Raw genomic sequence first — 18,900 nt, forward strand, 5'->3', positions numbered from 1 at the left:
GTGTTGAAGGTTACACAAAACAGTCAAACTGTGGTACCCATCTTAATGGTAATTTAATTCTAATTAAATTAAATTAAATTTTAAGTTTTTAAGTTGCAGGTTTACCCTGCATCCATATCCTACCAAGGGGACATTCTTAATAACAGCAGTGTTGCAGTCGTTTCTGTGCTGCTTTTTCTAGTCATACTTTTGCCTAAATATAATTAACAATCGGTTCATAAGTCAGCGTGCGTTCATCAAAATATGAAGCACGTGGGAAGTTTGGAGAGCACGAAAGATGCGTAAGAGTTGCTCTCGGCTACGCCTCGAGCAACTCTTACGCATCTTTCGTGCTCTCCAAACTTCCCAAGTGCTTCATATCTTAATGAACGCACAGCTGACGTATGAACCAACTGTTTTATAACATTTTCAACCCGAAGGAAAATTTTTTTCTCGAGGGATTTGTTTGCTGACGTCATGAGCGTGCACAATAGGAATATGAAGCACGCTCGCGCAATTGAATTTGATTAGACAAAGTTACTAGCTATGTTATAATGCGAATTTACAGTACTTGACACTAAGAATGTTCCTGAATTTGGTGTATAGTTCACGGACAGGAGCAAATAGAAAGTTACAACACAATGGCCTCTAAGGCATCAAAGATTTAACTCAGTGATAAAGAACTACTCAAAGTGTTTGCGCAGTTTGTCTATGTTATCAGAAAACTGGTTTGTAAACTAAGTGAAAACTAGACCCTGTGAGCAGGGTAACTGGGATACCTGGATGGGACTGGATCCTTGGAATCAAGTGTAGTGATACTACGGGTGTCGGACTAGTATACTGAAATAGTGCGCTCAAGTCTGGCCAAGGGCATACACCTATTTCAAAACATGGGCATGCTATGCGTGCAAGAGTTCCTTTTTTGTAGGGTGGGTGGATTACTTGAAACATTGTGAGTGATGTCTACATTCTTACAAAAGGAGAGAAGAATATTAATGTGGGAAAGAACGAAAATGTTGAATTACCTCACTCACAGGTATTTTGTGGGAGATTATGTGTGTTTTGCGAATAAATGTAACCAAAAATAAACTGTATTGGTGCCACGGATACCTGTTAGTAAAAAATACAGACAGCAGACTGCAGACCGGATACAAAATATAGACTGCAGACTGCAAAGTGGGTACAAAATGCAGACTAAGAATCTGAAGAGTTTTACGTCTGGTATATAATAACATGTCATCTTACAGCTTACCGAGCGTCACGCAATCGCTTTTCTGCAATCCGCCTTCACGATTATTTGCACTATTGTGGAATATTCCTGGCCCATTTCTTGATGAAAATCGATCGCAATATTATTTCAAGCCTTCAATATAGTCTTCTTACTTTGCGCGCGAGTTGGTTGGTGTGATGTCTGTACAGATTTTATCAACGTAATAAAAGTAGATGATGTGAACAACAGTGATGGTAAAGCAAGCTTAAAACGGCAGAAATCGCCAGAAAATACAACGGATACACATGGTATGAGTAAGTTTTATTGATTTTATGAGAAAAATGTTCATATTTCGAAATATGTATCGTTGTAAATCGACCATACTTCGTTCCCTATACTATTCCTTATAACGTGCAGTTCCTCTCGTAACTTAACACCGAGTCACACAGCGCGTGACGCGTTCATGAATTAATCGTTGGCTTTTACTCGAGACGTGAGCTTGGGCCACTTGCGACAAGACAATTGCGTAAACAATATTTAACATAACAACATTATACACAAAAAAACACTGGGTTTTGGATCACGTATTTATTAAAAAAGAATATCCATACAACTACAATGAAAACAAACATAAGATTCACCTTTCTGATCGTGAAATTAATACCATTCGTACTGTTATCGTAGCTACGTTCCTTGCCATCAAGTGAATCCAACATGTCGTCTTTCTTCACAAGCAGTTTGCATCCCATATAGTTATGTTCTTCAGTCTCGCGGTAGTAGCGTTGTTCAATAGATTGCATAGAGTATATGCAGTTTGGTTTCAGATTTCAGATTTTGCTTTTTACAACAAGTGAACGTTTTTCAACTAAGACATTGGCATACTTAGCATACAAGGCATTCAAGGCCATCATGGCTTTCAAGCGTTCGCGACTCAATCCGTTCCAAAATTACCGCTCAATAACATCTTTCAGTGTGGATTAGCCGCGATTAATACGACTTGTATATGCGTCTGTAAGTATTTTGCGCGTTTGCGCTATAATGCTCCAGGAGATCGCAATCCAAATACGTTGAAATGCAAAACAACTGACTAAAGAGTTTCATGAGCAAAATTTCGTGTTCGTCATGTGACCCGGCCCTGTCTGTGCATGACAACGTCAATCATCATCAAGATAACACGCGTGATCAGCATGTGAACACCTCATTCGATCACAGTTAGTTGTCATGGTGTCGAGGGATAACACGCGTGATCAGTATGTGAACACCTCATTGGATCACAGTTAGTTGTCATGGTGTTGAGGGCCCAATGACCTCTGGGTACTATTGCGCAATTTTTCCATTTTGTGGCGGAGGAAAAAAAAAAAAAAAAACGACAAAAAAACAAAGGCATTTTATGACTGGGCTACCACAGGTATCCCAGTAAAAATGTTCCCCCCAGCTGGTTTCTTCGTCCATCTTGATCAAATGAAGTCGTCGTCACCAGAGTCGCGATCTGTGCAGCGGACTGGGAATTTGTCTGAAAGACGAAATGATGAACAGTTATAAATCCGCGTAAAAGGAGAGGCCCGTGTAAAGGCATGCTGTTCATTGCTGGAGCCCTTCCGGCAAATTCCCGAAGCTACAAGGGTTTTTTTAAATAAATATCTATTGCTTTGTTGCCCGCGCTTGGTATGAGAAGGGCATTGAAGTCTTTCTCGGTAACCTATTCAGTGAGCTCCAGGTTGGATTAGACGTCAAAGAACAGGATCGAAGAACTTGGAGAACCAACAACTCGGATCAGTGACTCACAAAAGCTCGAGTTGGTTGCTCTAGGGTGCCTCAAACAATCCTTACGCATCTTCCGACGTGCTCTCCAAACTTTCCAAGTGTTTCATATCTCGATGAACGCACGCTAACGTATAAACCAGACGTTAGTGATAATGGTGGTTTTTATCTATCGTTTTAAACTGGACGTTAAAACTCACAATTTTATGAAAATGAGTTAAGAACGTGCTAAACGCCAGAAAAACTCCAACTTGTCAATCTCTCTACTGAATTCAAAGAGTCCAAAGAGATATCTATTAACAGAGCATTTCTTAAACTTTCCAGTGTAAACACATAGGACTCGATGAGGATGCAACCCACCCGGCGCGAAGGGATCTTTCCTTCCAAGAGAATACCAACAAGACTATTGCTCAAATTATTTTCTTTGACGGCTCCACTTGTTGAATGTATCCAGATCTAAATACTATTTTCTGTCGCCTATCAACTCGCTTCAAGTACATGTTTTTGAGTTTTTAGCGTTTGTCTACTTTCGAGTAAACATCTTTTGACCAGCGCCCCTAGATTGCAATGGAAGTATGAATCATGCGAACGAGGAAACATTCAGCTTGGTTTCAGCTTCAGTCTTTTTCAAGAGCTTTGTTTTGTTTCGGTTGCACTTGACTAGATAAACAACGAAAATTAAACCGTGTTATTGCAGACAGCTGATACCGACGTAGCACCACAGTTTCTTCAGAAACTTACCCCCTGAAAGATTAAACCGTTGTCGACTTTTCAAAGTTGAGTTCCTCTTACTGTCTGCATGTCGCAGATAAACTGAATCATGCACTTACCTTAACAAAGTCCTTCATGGCTCGTTTCGTTAGAGCCGAGTGAAGTACTACTGCCGCGGCTCGTTCTGCCTCTGTACTTACTAATACCGTCAAAATTTCGGCAGAACTCACTAAAGCAGTCGAAATTACGGGAGAAATTTAGAGTCGAGAGATAAATAGGTAACTGAATTAATAAATAAATATGTCGATTTATAATGTCCTGAAAGAGAATGATCACAAGACTAACTATGCAAAAAACAATTGCTCACCTTCCAACAATCCGTCTATGAACCGGGGATCGTTTGGTTCTGTACATTGCACTGGGAACCTCTCTATAGAGAAAAAAATTCATCCGAATTAAGCTCTATATTGAGCACTATATTACCAGAGTCAGCCAAACTTGGCACATTTGGCGCAATTATATGTAAATACATTGGTTTTTTCACTGACATATTTAGATATTGTCTGAATGTCACAGATAAACTAAGTCATTCAGTTACCTGGACAAAGCCTTCACGCCTCTTGTCGATAAGACGGCGTGAGAAACTAAAGTCGCGGCTGGTTCCGCCTCTGTAATTACTAATGCCGTCAAAATTTCGTCAGCAACTTACTAAGACCGTCGAAATTACAGGAGAAATTTAGAGTCAACAGATAAATAGGTAAATGAATTAATACATAAATATCAATGAAGACGAAATTGATGATGGAAACGATTAATTATCAAATCGATAAATCCGTTCATCCGTGTATTTGGACGTTTATTTCCTTGGAGTATAACAAAAAAATGTCAATTTTTAATGTCCCGAAAGAGAATAATCACGAGACTAACTATACTAAAAAGAATTGCTCACCTTCCAACAATCTGTCAATGAACCGGGGATCGTTTGGTTCTGTACATGGCACTGGGAACCTCTCTACAAAGTAAAAGTTCATCCGACTTGAGCACTATATTGCTACCGGAGTCAGCCAAACTCAGCACACGCAGTTGGATGTAAAAACATTGTTAATTTTTTTTGATATATCTAAATCTCGACCTAAGTCCCAAAGCCAAGTGTTTCACAGCCCAATGTTACTAATTTTGCGGATTTGTCGATTTCAGTAGACCTCTTTTTTAATTAATTAGCGTTATTCCGCAAGCAAACGAGAAACATATGTTTCTGAACTAGCAACATTTCGCTTACATTTGGTTCGCAATTCGGTTTTATACTAATATCTAAGCAGATATCTTTTACGTGAAGTAATTATAGCCTCCTTTTCAACAAAATGGGAATAGAGAAATCTCAAATCAAAAACCTCGAAGTACGCTTTGTAAAAATATGATCAGGAGGCGTTATCTTGCCAAGTTATTTTGCTTTTATGTGAACGATGCAACAATTTCAGGACTGTAGCCCTCTTCAAAACAAAACCATCGAGGGTAAGAGGATATTATGTTAAATAAACTGCCGATTGGACGTAAAATGCGAAACAATGAGATCGCGTGTTTATGTGAACAGTTTTCGGCTAATTGACTGCAGCGCTGTATGGGCGCATTCTATCCAACTTTAAAATTTTATCAAATCACGCTGAATCGTTCCCCCACAAGAGTCCTTTGGAGATCGAAAACTACCATACTTGGCTCCAAAATTCAGATTTTCAGTCGTTTATTTTGTGTAGCACATAACGGGTCACTTTTGAGCTATTTTTAAACAAGTTAAAGAAGACGGTTGGATTGTGTAGATAAATGGTCAAGAATTGCTCAAATTGCTGATTCGATGTTTTTTTCAAGATTTGGTACTTTTTATCGGTCCCGGTTTTTCAAATCGGATAGAAACAACACGGCTCGACCATCAAGCTTATTATAGGTTCCTGTTGAAACCTACCTTCCTCATAATCGTGTTCTACAGCTCTTTGTGGCCCAAAATACAAGATAAGCCTAAGAAGCCCTTCAAAAAACATTATCAAGTCCTGAAAACGTCTTTTCAGGTACAGACGAACAGGCATTATTTACAACTTGAAAACTTTGGGCGTTCCGATGGCGTTTGCAACTTTTGCTAATGTGACAGCCACATCAAAACAGTTTGTGGGGTATATGAAGCTGTTTTCTTCTTCTCGACGGGCGGTCATGCGGTCATTCAATTTAGCGGCTCATTTAACAACGACAAAGGCAAAAAGCGCGTGTTTATGTGTCTAAAAGCCCCCCCGCAACCCTACACATCTACACTCCACGGTTGTCTTGTCGTTGTAAGAGAATTCAAGAAAGGGCTCTTTAAGACCAATGCTCGCGTGATAAAACACTAAAATTGTTATTTTTCATTCGTACAAATTTTGATCCTCGCTTAATTAAGTCGAGACCGCCCACTTTAATGGCCCTGATCCAAATGCATTGGACTTGAATAACCTACGTCGCACAAATCACATTTGATTGTGTAAGCCACGCATGGTTTCACGTGGTATAGGGTTATATTTTGGAGCAAGAACCTGAATTGATCAATCCTCTAAAACAAATGTTGAACACCGAGATCAAGAAGATGTAACAGACAATTGAAAGCCAACCACCATGATTTCTATAACAAAGAAAACATCGGTGACAGAAAAAAGGAATAATAATGCTCATTAAAACTGTTGTCAAAAGATGATTGAAAACACGATTTCATTGTTGACACCAATATTGGCGCTCAAAGTTTGCATCGGCCGTATAACCTGACTGAATCCGCTGATTTTGCATCTTTAAACGGTAGTGGCAGCATGATTGTAGGACTTTATCCTTTGTATCTCTTCGACCTTTGTTTATGTGCTACTCATTTAGTAGGAGTTATGTTTACCACGACTAATTCAACTGCTAGATCGGTATATCATCAAAGATCTCTTCCGGTGGACTGATTCTTTCTCAATTGCTTTTAGAAGCCTTTAATAAGTTTGTTTTACAATTTACTTCTTCAACTACTTCATGTTTGAAAACCGTGACAAAATAATTCAAATCACTTTTCTTAGAACCTGTTTTGCTTGAATGCAGACTGCAGAATGACAAAAAGGTGAAATGATCAAAAAGTGAAAGGTATACCTCTCAAAAATATGTACTTGTACAGATGTTTATTTTGTTCTGTGCAATCAACCGGAAACCTGTCTACAGAAAAAGAAATACTCCAAGTTTTCGTAAATTTTTTCTGCTGGGCAGAGGGTCTAAGGAGTGTATCTTTTCCTTACCTGCATGAGGACGTTAGTGAATTTCAGTTTTATAATTGGACGTACATTTTCTTTTCTGGTGGAAAAAATATTGACGGTTTATAAAGTTCCCAAAGAGCATGAGCAAGACTAACTGTACGAAAAGGAATTACTTACCTTCCAACAATCTGTCTGTGAACGAGGGATAGTTTGGTTCTGTACATGGCAATGGGAACCTCTCTACAGAGAAAACAGTTTCATCCAACCTAAGTAATTTATACCTTCATTACCACCCAAATTTAGGGTATAAAGTCTGTCAAATGGCTGTAATGATTCAGTTCTGGTTTTCAGCCAAACTCGTGTGAGTAAATCATTTTACAGTGAAAGTTTCCATGCAAGGGAACAAAATTGCCAAAAGTTGTAGGGAAATTACGCAAATTAAAACGAAAACTTCCTCTATCCTCATCACAAGTTACCCAGTTGTTGGTTATCCTGTTCTTCTGGATTTTCTGTTACACACGAGAGAAGCTGTTGAATCGCCCACATCAAAACTTGAAAAATTCGTCTCAAATTTTAGGAAAAACTAATGGAATGAGAGTTGATTCAATTGTTATAATTCCGTCCCGGTTGTTGAACATCGCGTGCAAATGTTTTGACAGTCTCCTTATTGGTTAATGCATATTCAATTTAGTATCGTAATAATCATTCAAACCCCTGGGGAAAGTTAGTTTAGTAATTCGTCGTCAAACACGAATTTAAGACCCCGGCCGTGACTCAGGCAAACAACAATTAGCGAGAATTTTATATAGTGAAAATTAGGCCCATTGTTTGTTTTTGAAGTGATCTATGCACTGCACCGGTAATTTATCTAGATAGGAAAATGAGCACAGCTGAAGAGAATAAATGAAGGTTTTGTTAAGAACTCCCATTCGTAAACAGTTTAGACGACGGTTCACATGTGGGACTAACATGACCAACAAAGGAAAGATAAAGGAGAGCAAACTTTACGACAAAGCACTTACCTGCTGAAAACCTATTTAGTATCAGGTTATTAGGCTCAGTGCATGACACGGGAAACCTGTCTAAAAGCAACATTAATAGCATTTTAGAAATATTAGGTTTTAAAGTTTTTTAATTGTTAATGAATAGCAGCGCTCTAGCAACTAAGCTAGTTCACATGTATATGTTTGCATAAATATGCAATTCACATATAAATGATTTTCATGTATTTACAGTCATTTATTCACTACTTGGAGGGTTTATTTAGAACCAAAATAATGACTAATTGGCTTGTTAGCTCAGTTTGTAGACCTCTTTACCGGTATCGCAGAGGTCACGGGTTAAAATTCCGTACACGCCTGAATCTTTTCAGGCCTTACTTTTACTTCTAGTTAAGTAGTATCCATAACCGCTGGGATCGCTTTCATATTTGTTTCTTCAATCGCCTTTCAAATTTATATTATTTTCATATTCTTTGCATTCATTTTTTTATACTGATTTGTTTCCTTCTTTCCTTCTTTGTTGTTTTTGCAATTTGGATTAAGGAGACATTTACCTGCAAAAAGTCCAGTCATCAAGCCATCATTAGACTCCGTGAAAGGAACAGGGGGTCTGTCTGAAGAGAGATTGGATACATATAATTGGACTGCTTATTAATGACACCAGCGGCAGAGATATCAAGCAGCAAGCCTTAGACTGCCACAGTTTAATCTTCAATTAAAAAATCTTCATTAAATCTTTTATTTTTAATCTTCATTAAAAAAGTTTTTTCAATCTTGACTAAGTCTTGAATTTTAAGTGAAAGCTTATGGAAATACGAAACATGTGGAGTAAAGAAGGCATTAACATTCATTATGAATCTTTCGTAATACTTTGGCTTACTTGCACTGACGTACAAATGCAATTTTATTGCCGAGTTTTCGTTTATGAGTCTCACATATTACCGAATAATAATAATAATAATAATGATAATGATAATAATAAAAATGATAATAATAATGACAGAATAACAATAATAACAATGATGTTAAAAATATGTAGTAAAATATCTAAGCAAAATGAATTCCATCAGAAAATGCTGGTCGCGAAGAATTTGGAGAACTAACCACCTCGGATTAGTGACTCAAGAAGCTCGATTTGCTCTTGCTAAGTTATGAAGTGAGAAGTTAGTGAATCACGCCTCTAAACCATACTTTGATTGGGGATGTTTTAAAAATTAAAGACTTATTAAAGATTGAAGTTTTAAAATGAGGCAGTCTGAAGCTCATTATTCGATATTATTATCAAGTTAACTGCATGCTTTCGTTTTCCTGCGTCATACAGAAAACAAGAAAAACTCCACTTTTGTAAGTTGTCGGTGATTGAATCTTTCGTTTTTCAACCTTGAGAAAGAGACTTTGAATTGTTAATGATAATCTATAATCTCTTCCCTTGGGTGATAAAAAATATAAAATAAAAGCAAAAAAGCAAAAAAGCAAAAAGCAACAACTAAAACGGAGGAAATCACAATAATGTGGTACCGAAACAAAGTGAAGGCTTTGTAAAAGACTAAAGTTTTAAACTGAAAACTAGCTAAATGTTTTCTCGTATTCATGATGTGTATTTCCATTGAAATCTTGGGACGCTTTTCCGAAGATGTTTACGTTAAAGGAGACAAATACATTTTATTTAAAACTAAACACCCGGGTCGAATTGATAGGCGACAGAAAACAGTATTTAGATTTAGATACATTCAACAAGTTTGGCTGCCAAAGAAATGAATTTGAGCAATAGTCTTGTGACAAGAAATTAGGAACTTATCTTGTGGGTTTTCCCTCGGAAGAAACATCCCTAAGTGGTGATTCACATCCTTTCCAGATCCCCTGTGTTTACAATGAAAGGTTTAAGAAGTGCACCGTCTCCTCCGACTCTCAGAGTTCAGAAACAAATTGACAATTTGGTACTTCCTGGTGTTAAGCCCGCTTTTAACTTTACCTTCTCTCTACAAGTGTGATCATGAGTTTTTACGTTTCAATTCTTAAACGATAAATAAAGACCGTCACTATCATTAACATCTGGCGTATCTTTCAGCTTGCGTTCATTAAGGTATGAAATGTTTGCAAATTTAGGAGAGCGTGGAAGATGAGTGGGGTTGACTAATTTTCTCGAGCAAGAAAACTCATTAACTATCATTAACATCTGGCGTATAATTGTCAAATAAAGACCGTCATTATCACTAACATCTGGTTTTTAGGTCAGCTTGCGTTCATCGAAGTATCAAGTGTTTGGAAATTTTAGAGAGCATATAAGATGTATAAGGATTGCTCTGGGCAACTCGTCAAATTTTCAAGTCCATGTATCAAAAGATGAAGGAATTGTCATCTCTTTGCGCCGCTCGTTCTGCTTCGGTGCGTGCAGAGTAAGGCCTTCACAGGAAAATAACTGAGGGCAATGATAAACGATCATTTGGAGAAAAACATACCTCTCATAAATCGGTACATGTACTGAGGATTATTTTGCTCTGTGCAAAGAACCGGAAAAATAGCTTGATTCGGTTTATCCCAAATTACCGATTATTACAGCAAAGGAGAGGGCACATGTAGTGTTAGGCAATCTACTTATTCTTCTTTTGTCCTGCTAGTTTTATGTTTGGACATTCATTTACTTGGAGTGTCAATTCTTTGCCGGTATAATGAAAGTCTGCGGAAACCATGCGAAATCAATTAAGCGTTAGTTATTATCACACAACAAGGAAAAGAAGCCTAGATTGAACAAATCGGTTGATAAATGAGAAACCCTTAAATTTGTTTTCATCATCTTTCTGTCCGATATTTCATCTTTCCTCTTGGAGGCACTAGCCTTGTGCTACTCTCAAAGTTTAAGTAAAGTTTAATGCTAAACAAAAATATTACATGATGATGGTTTTATCAGTTAAATTATATAATTTTCGAGTCCCTGCAGCTAAGAATTTCCTTCTCGACTCTTTACATATCAACAAGGTTGATATGTAAAGAGTCGAGTTCAAGGCCATTTCTAAGCCTCTTACGTAATTGCAGGCAAGCTTCTGTTGTTAGTTATTGTTGACAGAAAGTAAAGAGACTCAGTTATGTAAATTTAGAAACAAACGCTGTAGAGGAAACGCATGTTGAATTCATACGCTTAACTGTGCGTTGATACAAAATTCACCTCTCCCTCTTTTACTATTTTGGTTCAGCTACAAATAGTACCGTCCGGCGGACAGATTCTGTCAGCCTAATCCTTGACGTTCGTGCGTCAAACTTCCAATATAAAATTCACTGACCATTTATATATGTATTTATGTATTTATTTATTGTGATGAAATGAAGTAGTAAATATTTTTTCAGTACGAGGGAAATGCAAACTACTAAAGTAGAAAATGTTGGTTGTGGTATGAATTAATCATCCACTGTTACTAAACTGGTTTGGAAATTACACGCAATTTGGGCTGCAATACACTCATTTCCCAAAGCTTGAGTGGTAACTAAAGCTCAGAATCTAAATTTTACTCGATCATCCATTTCAAGAGAAGAAAGTAAAATAAGCTCCGCTTTGAAGTTGTCTAAATCCCTCACCGACACTCAGTCTTATTTTGAGCCTCCAAAGAGAATGATCTTAAGTCAGAGTAACTTACCTTCCAACAATTCGTCTATGCACCATGGATCGTTTGGTTCTGTACATGGCACTGGCAACCTTTCTAGGTGTTCAATGTTCACTGCAAATTTTTGGTCAGCAAAATTTAGTTTAAAATGCTTAAACGATGAACTTACAATCGATGCATTATCGTCAAAGCGCACCAGAATTACTTTTCTTTAATTTATTTATCTTCCGGTCACCGTACGCCTCTCAAAAACGTCTCTGCTTAATTTCTCAAATGAAAAAGTATACGTCCGCCAAAACTACTGAATTAAACCATTATGCATTGAAGGGCAGAGAAATTGTACATTGTAACAACTTATACTTTTCACTAGTATAAGATATGATTGCGTCATTTCAAAATGCTTTATTAACGAATCACATATACAGGCTTAAATTAACTAAACTAACCCTAACACTTCATTTCCACGTGAGCCAAACTAGTTTGATAAATTTAACAGATTGGTAGATTTAAGCTAAGATTACAATAATGAGGCATCGTTTGAGTTTAATTTTTGACTTGTTGGGTCGGAAAATAACGTCAGATTTATAATAATTATAGCAACAAGTTAAGTAGATTTGACTGAGGAGTTGCACAACATGAAATCTACTTCGACTCAACTATTAACTGCAGTGTAGGGATATCTTGCCGAAAGTCTTGAAAAAAAGTCATGAAACTTTAAGAGGAGATGGAATGATCTAGTAGAGACATTGTGCCTCGACCACTATGGTAGTGAATCAGACCCTGTTGAAACTTACCTTCCTGACGGTGGTGATCTTGTACTACAGCTCTTCGTGTAGTTATCCTGACTACATTTTGTTGCTCAAAGTGTAAAATAAGCCCAACAGGCTGTTCAACTACTAACTTCAAGTCTTTTAAGCTTCTTCTTGAGTATCGACGAACAAGCATTGTTCCAAAACGCTTCGCGTGTTTCAGTGGTGTTTGCAATATTTAATGTGATAGTAGCTTAAACACCTACGTGTAAGAGCTATTGTACCTGACACAAGATTGTGCGTTCCAATAGTGTTTGCAATTTTTGTTGTGGTGGAAGCCTCTCGACCCAGCTGTTTAATCCTTATATTTTGCAATAAAGTTGAGACTACCTACGAGGTGGGTCGTGTGATTCCAAGAATGAAATGACAATAACTAGAAACCATTTAAGATGCGACCTGTCAATTTAGCGGCTTATTTTACATTAATAAAGGCTCATTTAAGAAGTTCAAAATGTAAACGCACGCACGTTACAATGATGTCTCACGCTGTTCACGGAGAATTTGAACCGGAAGAAAGGGATTATCACGGAAGGACGTCACTAAGCTGGTCCGCTTGCAGATTGTATATAAAGCCTTTGATTATTTTTCATACCGATTTGATTGTTTTGCGTTGCTTGTGCACTGACCGCCAAAATTTACATCGGAAGAAAGCGATTATCGCGAAGGGAGTCTTTCCTTGCTATGCCTCTCATTATGCTAGTTCGAGTCTCTCTTTATTGTATATAAAGGCTTTGAATATTTTTCATTCCAATTTGATTGTTTTGATTGGGATTTGGAAGGAAGATGTCGAACAAGGTGAATTAGGAACTGTAAACTTCTTTCATCAATACTGAATAGAGGGCGGAAAATTTTGGTTGATTTGTTTAATTCACAGTTCAGTTGTAAGTGTAACAATGTAAGCATGTAAATTGACTAACCACACACGCGATATCAAAACCACAAACAACTAAATTTTATTCCAGAACAAATCAGGCTCTTAATTAATTCCGGCCCCCCTTTTAGTAGTGTTTAACATCCCAGTGGCCATAAGAGAATTACGAATAACAAGTAGCCGAATAATTGAAAGATTATCGATCAATAAGTCAATGAATGGAACTTCGGAAATGAATTTTGAATGGGCGTTTTGTAAGTTTTCCTGTTATGATTGTGGATTGTAACTTGTAGTGCTCCAGGTAGGATGGCAATCACCGCTTAGCTGGTTAGTTTAAATCTAAAAAACCGGAAGACCTCAGTTTCTTTCCCAACTTTTTAATGTAGTATTGACTTACAGATATTTAAAAGACACCAAAAGAATCAAGTTACAAGTAATTATAAAGTGAATAACGACTATGCGTTTCACTATCAATTTTACTGCCATAAGATTTTAAAATGCCTTCACCACAAGTAGTTGATATTCGCATGCAAGCGTTTATCAAATTGTCCATGAGTTAGCAGAGCTTTGGTCTCAATAAATGCAGTTTTTCTTTATTCCTATTCATAATTCTTCCAAACTTTAATGTAATTTGAAGTACTTAAGTCAAATAATGCTCCTGAATTTAGTGTAGAGTTTACTGACGGGAGATAAAAAAACATAAAAATAGCCCTTAACATCTAAGAGTTAAGAAATGAAAAAACACTCAAAGTTTTAATAGTTTTGGTCTGTGTTATTAGAAAAGTGAAGTGTTAACTTGGGGAAAAACGTTCTTTTCAGCTGCTGTCTTCGTTCATCTTGCATTGATCACATGAACTCGTCGTCACTAGAATCGTGATCTGTACAACGGACAGGGAATTTGTCTGAAAGGTGAAATGATAAACACTTATGAAACATGAAAAGAAAAGGGTTGTGTAAAAGTACACTATCCATTACCAGAGCCGTTCCTGTGAATTCTCGCCCAGCAGCAATAAGGGTTATTTCATTGCTTTGTTGCTCGCTCTAGGTCTGAGAGGAATGGTTGAGTCTTTCTTGATAACGTCATCAGATTCAATGAGCTCCATGTTGGACCAAACTTTGGTCGTCAAAGAACAGGGTCGAAGAACTTAGAGAACTAACCCCGCCACTAAACCATATTTGAATCGGGAATGTTTCGGAAATTCAAGACTTAGAGAAGAATGAAGTTTAAAATACTTCAGCCTAAAGCTCATTCCTCGATATTGTTATCAAGTTAATTGCACTATTTCGTTTATCTGCGTCATGCAGAAAATGAGAAAAACTCAATTTTTATAAGTTGTCAGCTCGTGGTTGAATCTTTCGTTTTCAGCCTTGAGCGAGAGATCACTAACTGTTTAGAACATAAACAATAAAAATACAAAAAAAAAAAAAAAAAACCGAGGAAATCACAATAATGTGGCACCGAAACAAGACGAAGGTTTTGAAAAAGACTGAGGTTTTAATCGGAAAACTAGCTAAATGTTTTCTCGAATTCATGGTGTGTATTTGTGAAATCTTGGGATGCTTGTCCGAAGATGTTTACTCTAAAGAAGACGAATATGTTTTAGTTAAAACTAAACACCCGGGTCGAACTGTAGACGGCAGAAAACAGTCTTTAGATTTGAATACATTAAAAAAAGTGACAAGTTTGGCCGTCAAAGAAATTATTCTGAGCAATACTAGAAGAGATTATACACTTGTCTTGTGGGTATTCTCTCGGAAGAAAAGACCCCTAAGATTCCTAAGTGGTGATTCACATCCTCTCCAGGTCCCCTGTTTTTATATTGAAAGGTTAAGAAGCGCACTGTCTCTTCGGACTCTTACAGTTCAGAAACAAATCAACAAGTTGGTATTTCCTGGTGTTAAGTCTTCTTTTAATTTTTACCTTCTTTCTATGAGAGTGAGTTTTTATGTTTCAGCTCTAAAACGATAAATAATCACTGTTATTATCATTATCATCTGGTTTATACGTCAGCTTGCGTTCATCGAAGTACGAAGCCTTTAGGAAGTTAAGAGAGCACGGAAAATGTGTTAGGATTGCTCGTCAAATTGTCAATTCTTGTTTACTGAATTCAAAATGATCATAACAGCCCATGTATCAAAAAGAAAGGAATTGTTATCGAAATGTGCCGCTCGTTCTGCTTCGGTGCATGCCGGCCAGGGCCTTCAAAAAATAATTACTGGGGGAAAAGATAGATGATCATTTTAGAGAAAACCATACCTCTCATAAATCCGTACATGTACAGAGGATTGTTTTGCTCTGTGCAAAGAACCGGGAACCTGTCTGCAGAGACAAAAATTCCTTAGTTCGGTTTATCCCAAATTACTGATTATTACAACAAGGGAGAGGGTACATGTCGTGTTAGGAACTTATTTATTATTCTATTACCCTGCTAGTTTTGTGAATTTTTTATGAAAACCATGCGAAATTCATCATGCGTCAGTTGTTGTCACACAACAACGAAAAAAAGTCTGCCTTGATTGAACAAACCGGTCGATGAATTTGAGCTTACTTTTGTTTCATCATCTTTCTAATATTTCATCTTCCCTTTGGAGATACTAGACTTGCGCCACTCTCAAAGTTGAGGTCAAGTTTGATGCTACTATTACATTGGTTGAACATCGAAAAAACTCGTTCGGGGCAATCTTGCATAAAGCCACACAGATACAATTAAGCGGACATTCAGTAAGCCCTACTATTTATCTATTGTAACTTAAAAAACAAACGCTGCAGCGGATATATATTGATGCATATAATACGCTTGACTGCGCGTTGATGCAAAGTTCATCTTTCTTTCTTTTAAGGAGGAAAGATGAACTTTGTTTAAAAATACTACATTCCGCTAAAAATGCCTCCGTCCAGCGGACAAATTCTGTTAACTTAATTAACCTAACTTAGGATTATAATCCTTGACGTTCGCGCGTCAGGCTTCCAATTTAAAATTCATTGATCATTTTATTTAGGTATTTATTTATTTGTTTTGATGAAATGAATAGCTAAAGCTCTGAACCTAAATTTCACTCGATCATCCATTTCGAGACAAGAAAGCAAAATCTTATGTTGAGCCTCGATCTTAAGTCAAAGAAAACTACTTACCCTCTAACAATCCATCAATGGACCAGAGATCGTTTGGTTCTGTACATGGAACCGGCAACCTCTCTATAGAGTAAAATTAAGCTCTGTGTAGTCACTACTCAAACTTAGCGCGTATGAGGTCTATCATTTAGTGTGTTTAAATTCGATCCGGTGCCAAACTCCGCACAGGCGGTTCAGTGTAAATAAATCAGTTTACAGCAAAATTTTTCATGTAAGGAAGAAAATTTGTCCAAAGTTGCGGAGAAATTACACAAATAAAAACAAAACAGACGTCCTATATCCTCAGCTCAAATTACCTTGTTGTTGGTTATCTTGTTCCTCTAGGTCCTCTGTCACACACGAGAGAAGCCATTGAATCGCTTGAATCAAAACTTGAAGAAACTGTTTCAAGCAGAAATAAAAAGGCGGCATGTTGGGAGAAACTTTAGGAAAAATTAACGAGATGATGTCGGATGATTCTCCCGTTATATTTCCGTGAAAGTTGCAAAACATCGATTTCCGCCACATTAAATGTACCTTGATGGCTGACCTTAACTAATTATTCAAACCCCTGGGGCTAAACTGCCTACCTCAAGCCTGTCTGTAGCAGGAAAAGATGAGTCTCTTTTATCACCGTAATTCTTTTCTACACAGTATGGTATTCATTGTTTTTGATGACACACGTGGACGCAAAAGGACAAATTGTCTTCTTACCACTATGACTAACTAAAGAGAACAGGAAAACCATCTGTAATGTTGTAACATTCTATTCTTCGATTCTTTCGTAGGAGGCATGGAAAGCCTCTTAAAAAGAAGCGCTCAATTAAACCAAGAAACTACCTTTTAGCTGTTCACGGCTCATCCATTTGGCCACAAATCAGAATCCTTGACAAAGAAATCTAGTTAACGCAAGAAAAATGATTTTCTGTTTATTTTAAGTTTTTATTTCTTATAACATACCAATGACTAATATTAACTTTTCTTGTCTTTGTCAGGTTCCTGATTGAGTAAGGAGAAACTGCGAACGTATGTAAAATTCGTTAAATCTCAGTCCGCCATTTACAGCATGTCAGTTCCATTCAATTCCTCTTGTGTTTAGTGTAACCAAAAATACTTTTCTGGATGCAATGAAAAGCAACTTTTCCGTAATAATTCTATAGCTCTCAATCGTGATACAAAAATGTACAGTCTTCTCAAATATACTGAATATATGATTTTGCAATTGAAGTTTCCCCGAAAAAATTTTGGAATATTCTTCAGTCAAAAACGTTTATAGACTGAAATAAGAGAAAAATATTTGATCAATTTTAAAATATACAAACAGATTCGCATTTGACTAACTTGAGAGGACGAAAAGGAGAATAACCTTAAAAATCAGAACAGTTTATTATTTAACTATTTGGTAGAATGCAAAATAACTTCTTTGGAAATAGCGTAAATATAAACCAAGAAAATATTCTTTTAAGTGATCTCAACGCATCATCCCTCTCATTCAGTCGCAGATTAATGAGATGCCTCAACATATCCACCTGTTAGTCTTGAGCTGTACACTGCACAGGTAGTTTATCTAGAAAGGAAAATTTACCAAATTGAAGAGAATAGAGGAAGGTTTTATCAAGGATTCCTGTTTGTAAATTAAACAGTAAAGCCGACAGTTCACATGTGAGACTAACGTACAGTACCAACAAAGGAAAGATATTAAGGAGAGCAAACTTTACGACAAAGCACTTACCTGCTAAAAACCTATTTAGTATCAGGTCATTAGGCTCAGTGCATGACACGGGAAACCTGTCTAAATGTAACAATAATAGCATTTTAGTAATTAAGCTATCATTAGGCTCCGGACAAGGTACGGGGGTTCTCTCTGTAGAGATATTGGATACAGATTATTGTATTTCTTGTTAATGACACCAACAGTAGAGTGCGAAAACAATAATATCCGGCAACGTGCCTTAGACTGCCACATTTAAATTTCAATCTTCTCTAAGCCGTGAATTTCCGGAACATCTCCAATTAGGGTTTAGTGGCGTGATTTATGAACTTCTGATTTCATAAATTATTACACACTACATGTATTATCAAAGGAAAAAAGGTTTCCTCTTCATCTTTTACTAAAGATTTGAAACTAGCACTTTTGTTGCACAAAAGCAACTTGTTGTCGCTTTCGTGGTGACAGGTATTTTAAAAATATTGTTTATGCAATAGGAAATGTCCTTTTTATGCGGGTTAGACCTCATTTTGAATAATTAAGCGTTATTCCACGTGCACACGAGAAACATGTTTATGAATTAGCTACATTCCGCTTTAATACTTTTGGTTCGTGTTTCGGTAAAATACTTATATTTAAACAAAGAACTCTTTCTTAAAGTAATTACAGCCTCCTTTTCTATGAAATGGGAATAGAGAAACAACAAATCAAAAACCCGAAATACGCTTTGTAAAAACATGATCAGGAAGCGTTAACTATCCCGCCGAGTTATTTTGCTTTTCTGTGGATGTTGCAAAAATTTTTAGGACTGTAGCCCTCTTCTTCAAAACAGCAACATGGAAGGAGAGAGGATACTATGTTAAATAAACTGTTGATTCGACGTAAAATGCGAAACAATGCGAG

General features: G+C 37.0%; 1 protein-coding gene and 1 long non-coding RNA gene across 3 annotated transcripts; both read right to left on the bottom strand.

Annotated features, from left to right (window-relative positions):
* Positions 1-2,607: 2,607 nt before the first annotated feature.
* Positions 2,608-8,015, bottom strand: LOC149035071 (uncharacterized). 2 transcript variants are annotated; one of them, XM_089192159.1, is made up of 5 exons: positions 7,923-8,015; positions 7,078-7,140; positions 4,611-4,673; positions 4,029-4,091; positions 2,608-2,702 (listed from the first exon to the last, which is right to left on the bottom strand). In XM_089192159.1, exons 1-5 carry the CDS (start codon positions 8,002-8,004, stop codon positions 2,647-2,649), a joined length of 327 nt encoding a protein of 108 aa, XP_089048285.1. In that variant the 5' UTR covers positions 8,005-8,015; the 3' UTR covers positions 2,608-2,646. The 2 variants fall into 2 exon arrangements, with proteins under 2 accessions (XP_089048285.1, XP_089048286.1); XM_089192160.1 differs by lacking the exons at positions 7,078-7,140; positions 7,923-8,015 and adding an exon at positions 5,619-5,793.
* Positions 8,016-13,071: 5,056 nt separating this feature from the next.
* LOC149035072 (uncharacterized) lies at positions 13,072-18,083 on the bottom strand. Its single transcript, XR_016182496.1, has 2 exons — positions 18,022-18,083; positions 13,072-17,856 (listed from the first exon to the last, which is right to left on the bottom strand). It is a non-coding gene; the product is annotated as an uncharacterized LOC149035072 (long non-coding RNA).
* Between the last annotated feature and the right edge of the window lie 817 nt (positions 18,084-18,900).

The sequence above is a fragment of the Pocillopora damicornis genome, chromosome 13 (genome assembly GCF_964200805.1).
Source record: "Pocillopora damicornis chromosome 13, jaPocDami1.2, whole genome shotgun sequence".
In the NCBI taxonomy this organism is placed as follows: domain Eukaryota; kingdom Metazoa; phylum Cnidaria; class Anthozoa; order Scleractinia; family Pocilloporidae; genus Pocillopora; species Pocillopora damicornis.

Coding starts and splice junctions, on each gene's coding strand:
- LOC149035071 (XM_089192159.1), bottom strand. CDS start 8,004: ATGCTATTAATGTTGCTTTTAGACAGGTTTCCCGTGTCATGCACTGAG. Junction 7,141..7,922: donor ACTAAATAGGTTTTCAGCAG/GTAAGTGCTTTG, acceptor TTTTCTCTGTAG/AGAGGTTCCCATTGCCATGT. Junction 4,092..4,610: donor CATTGACAGATTGTTGGAAG/GTGAGCAATTCT, acceptor TTTTCTCTATAG/AGAGGTTCCCAGTGCAATGT.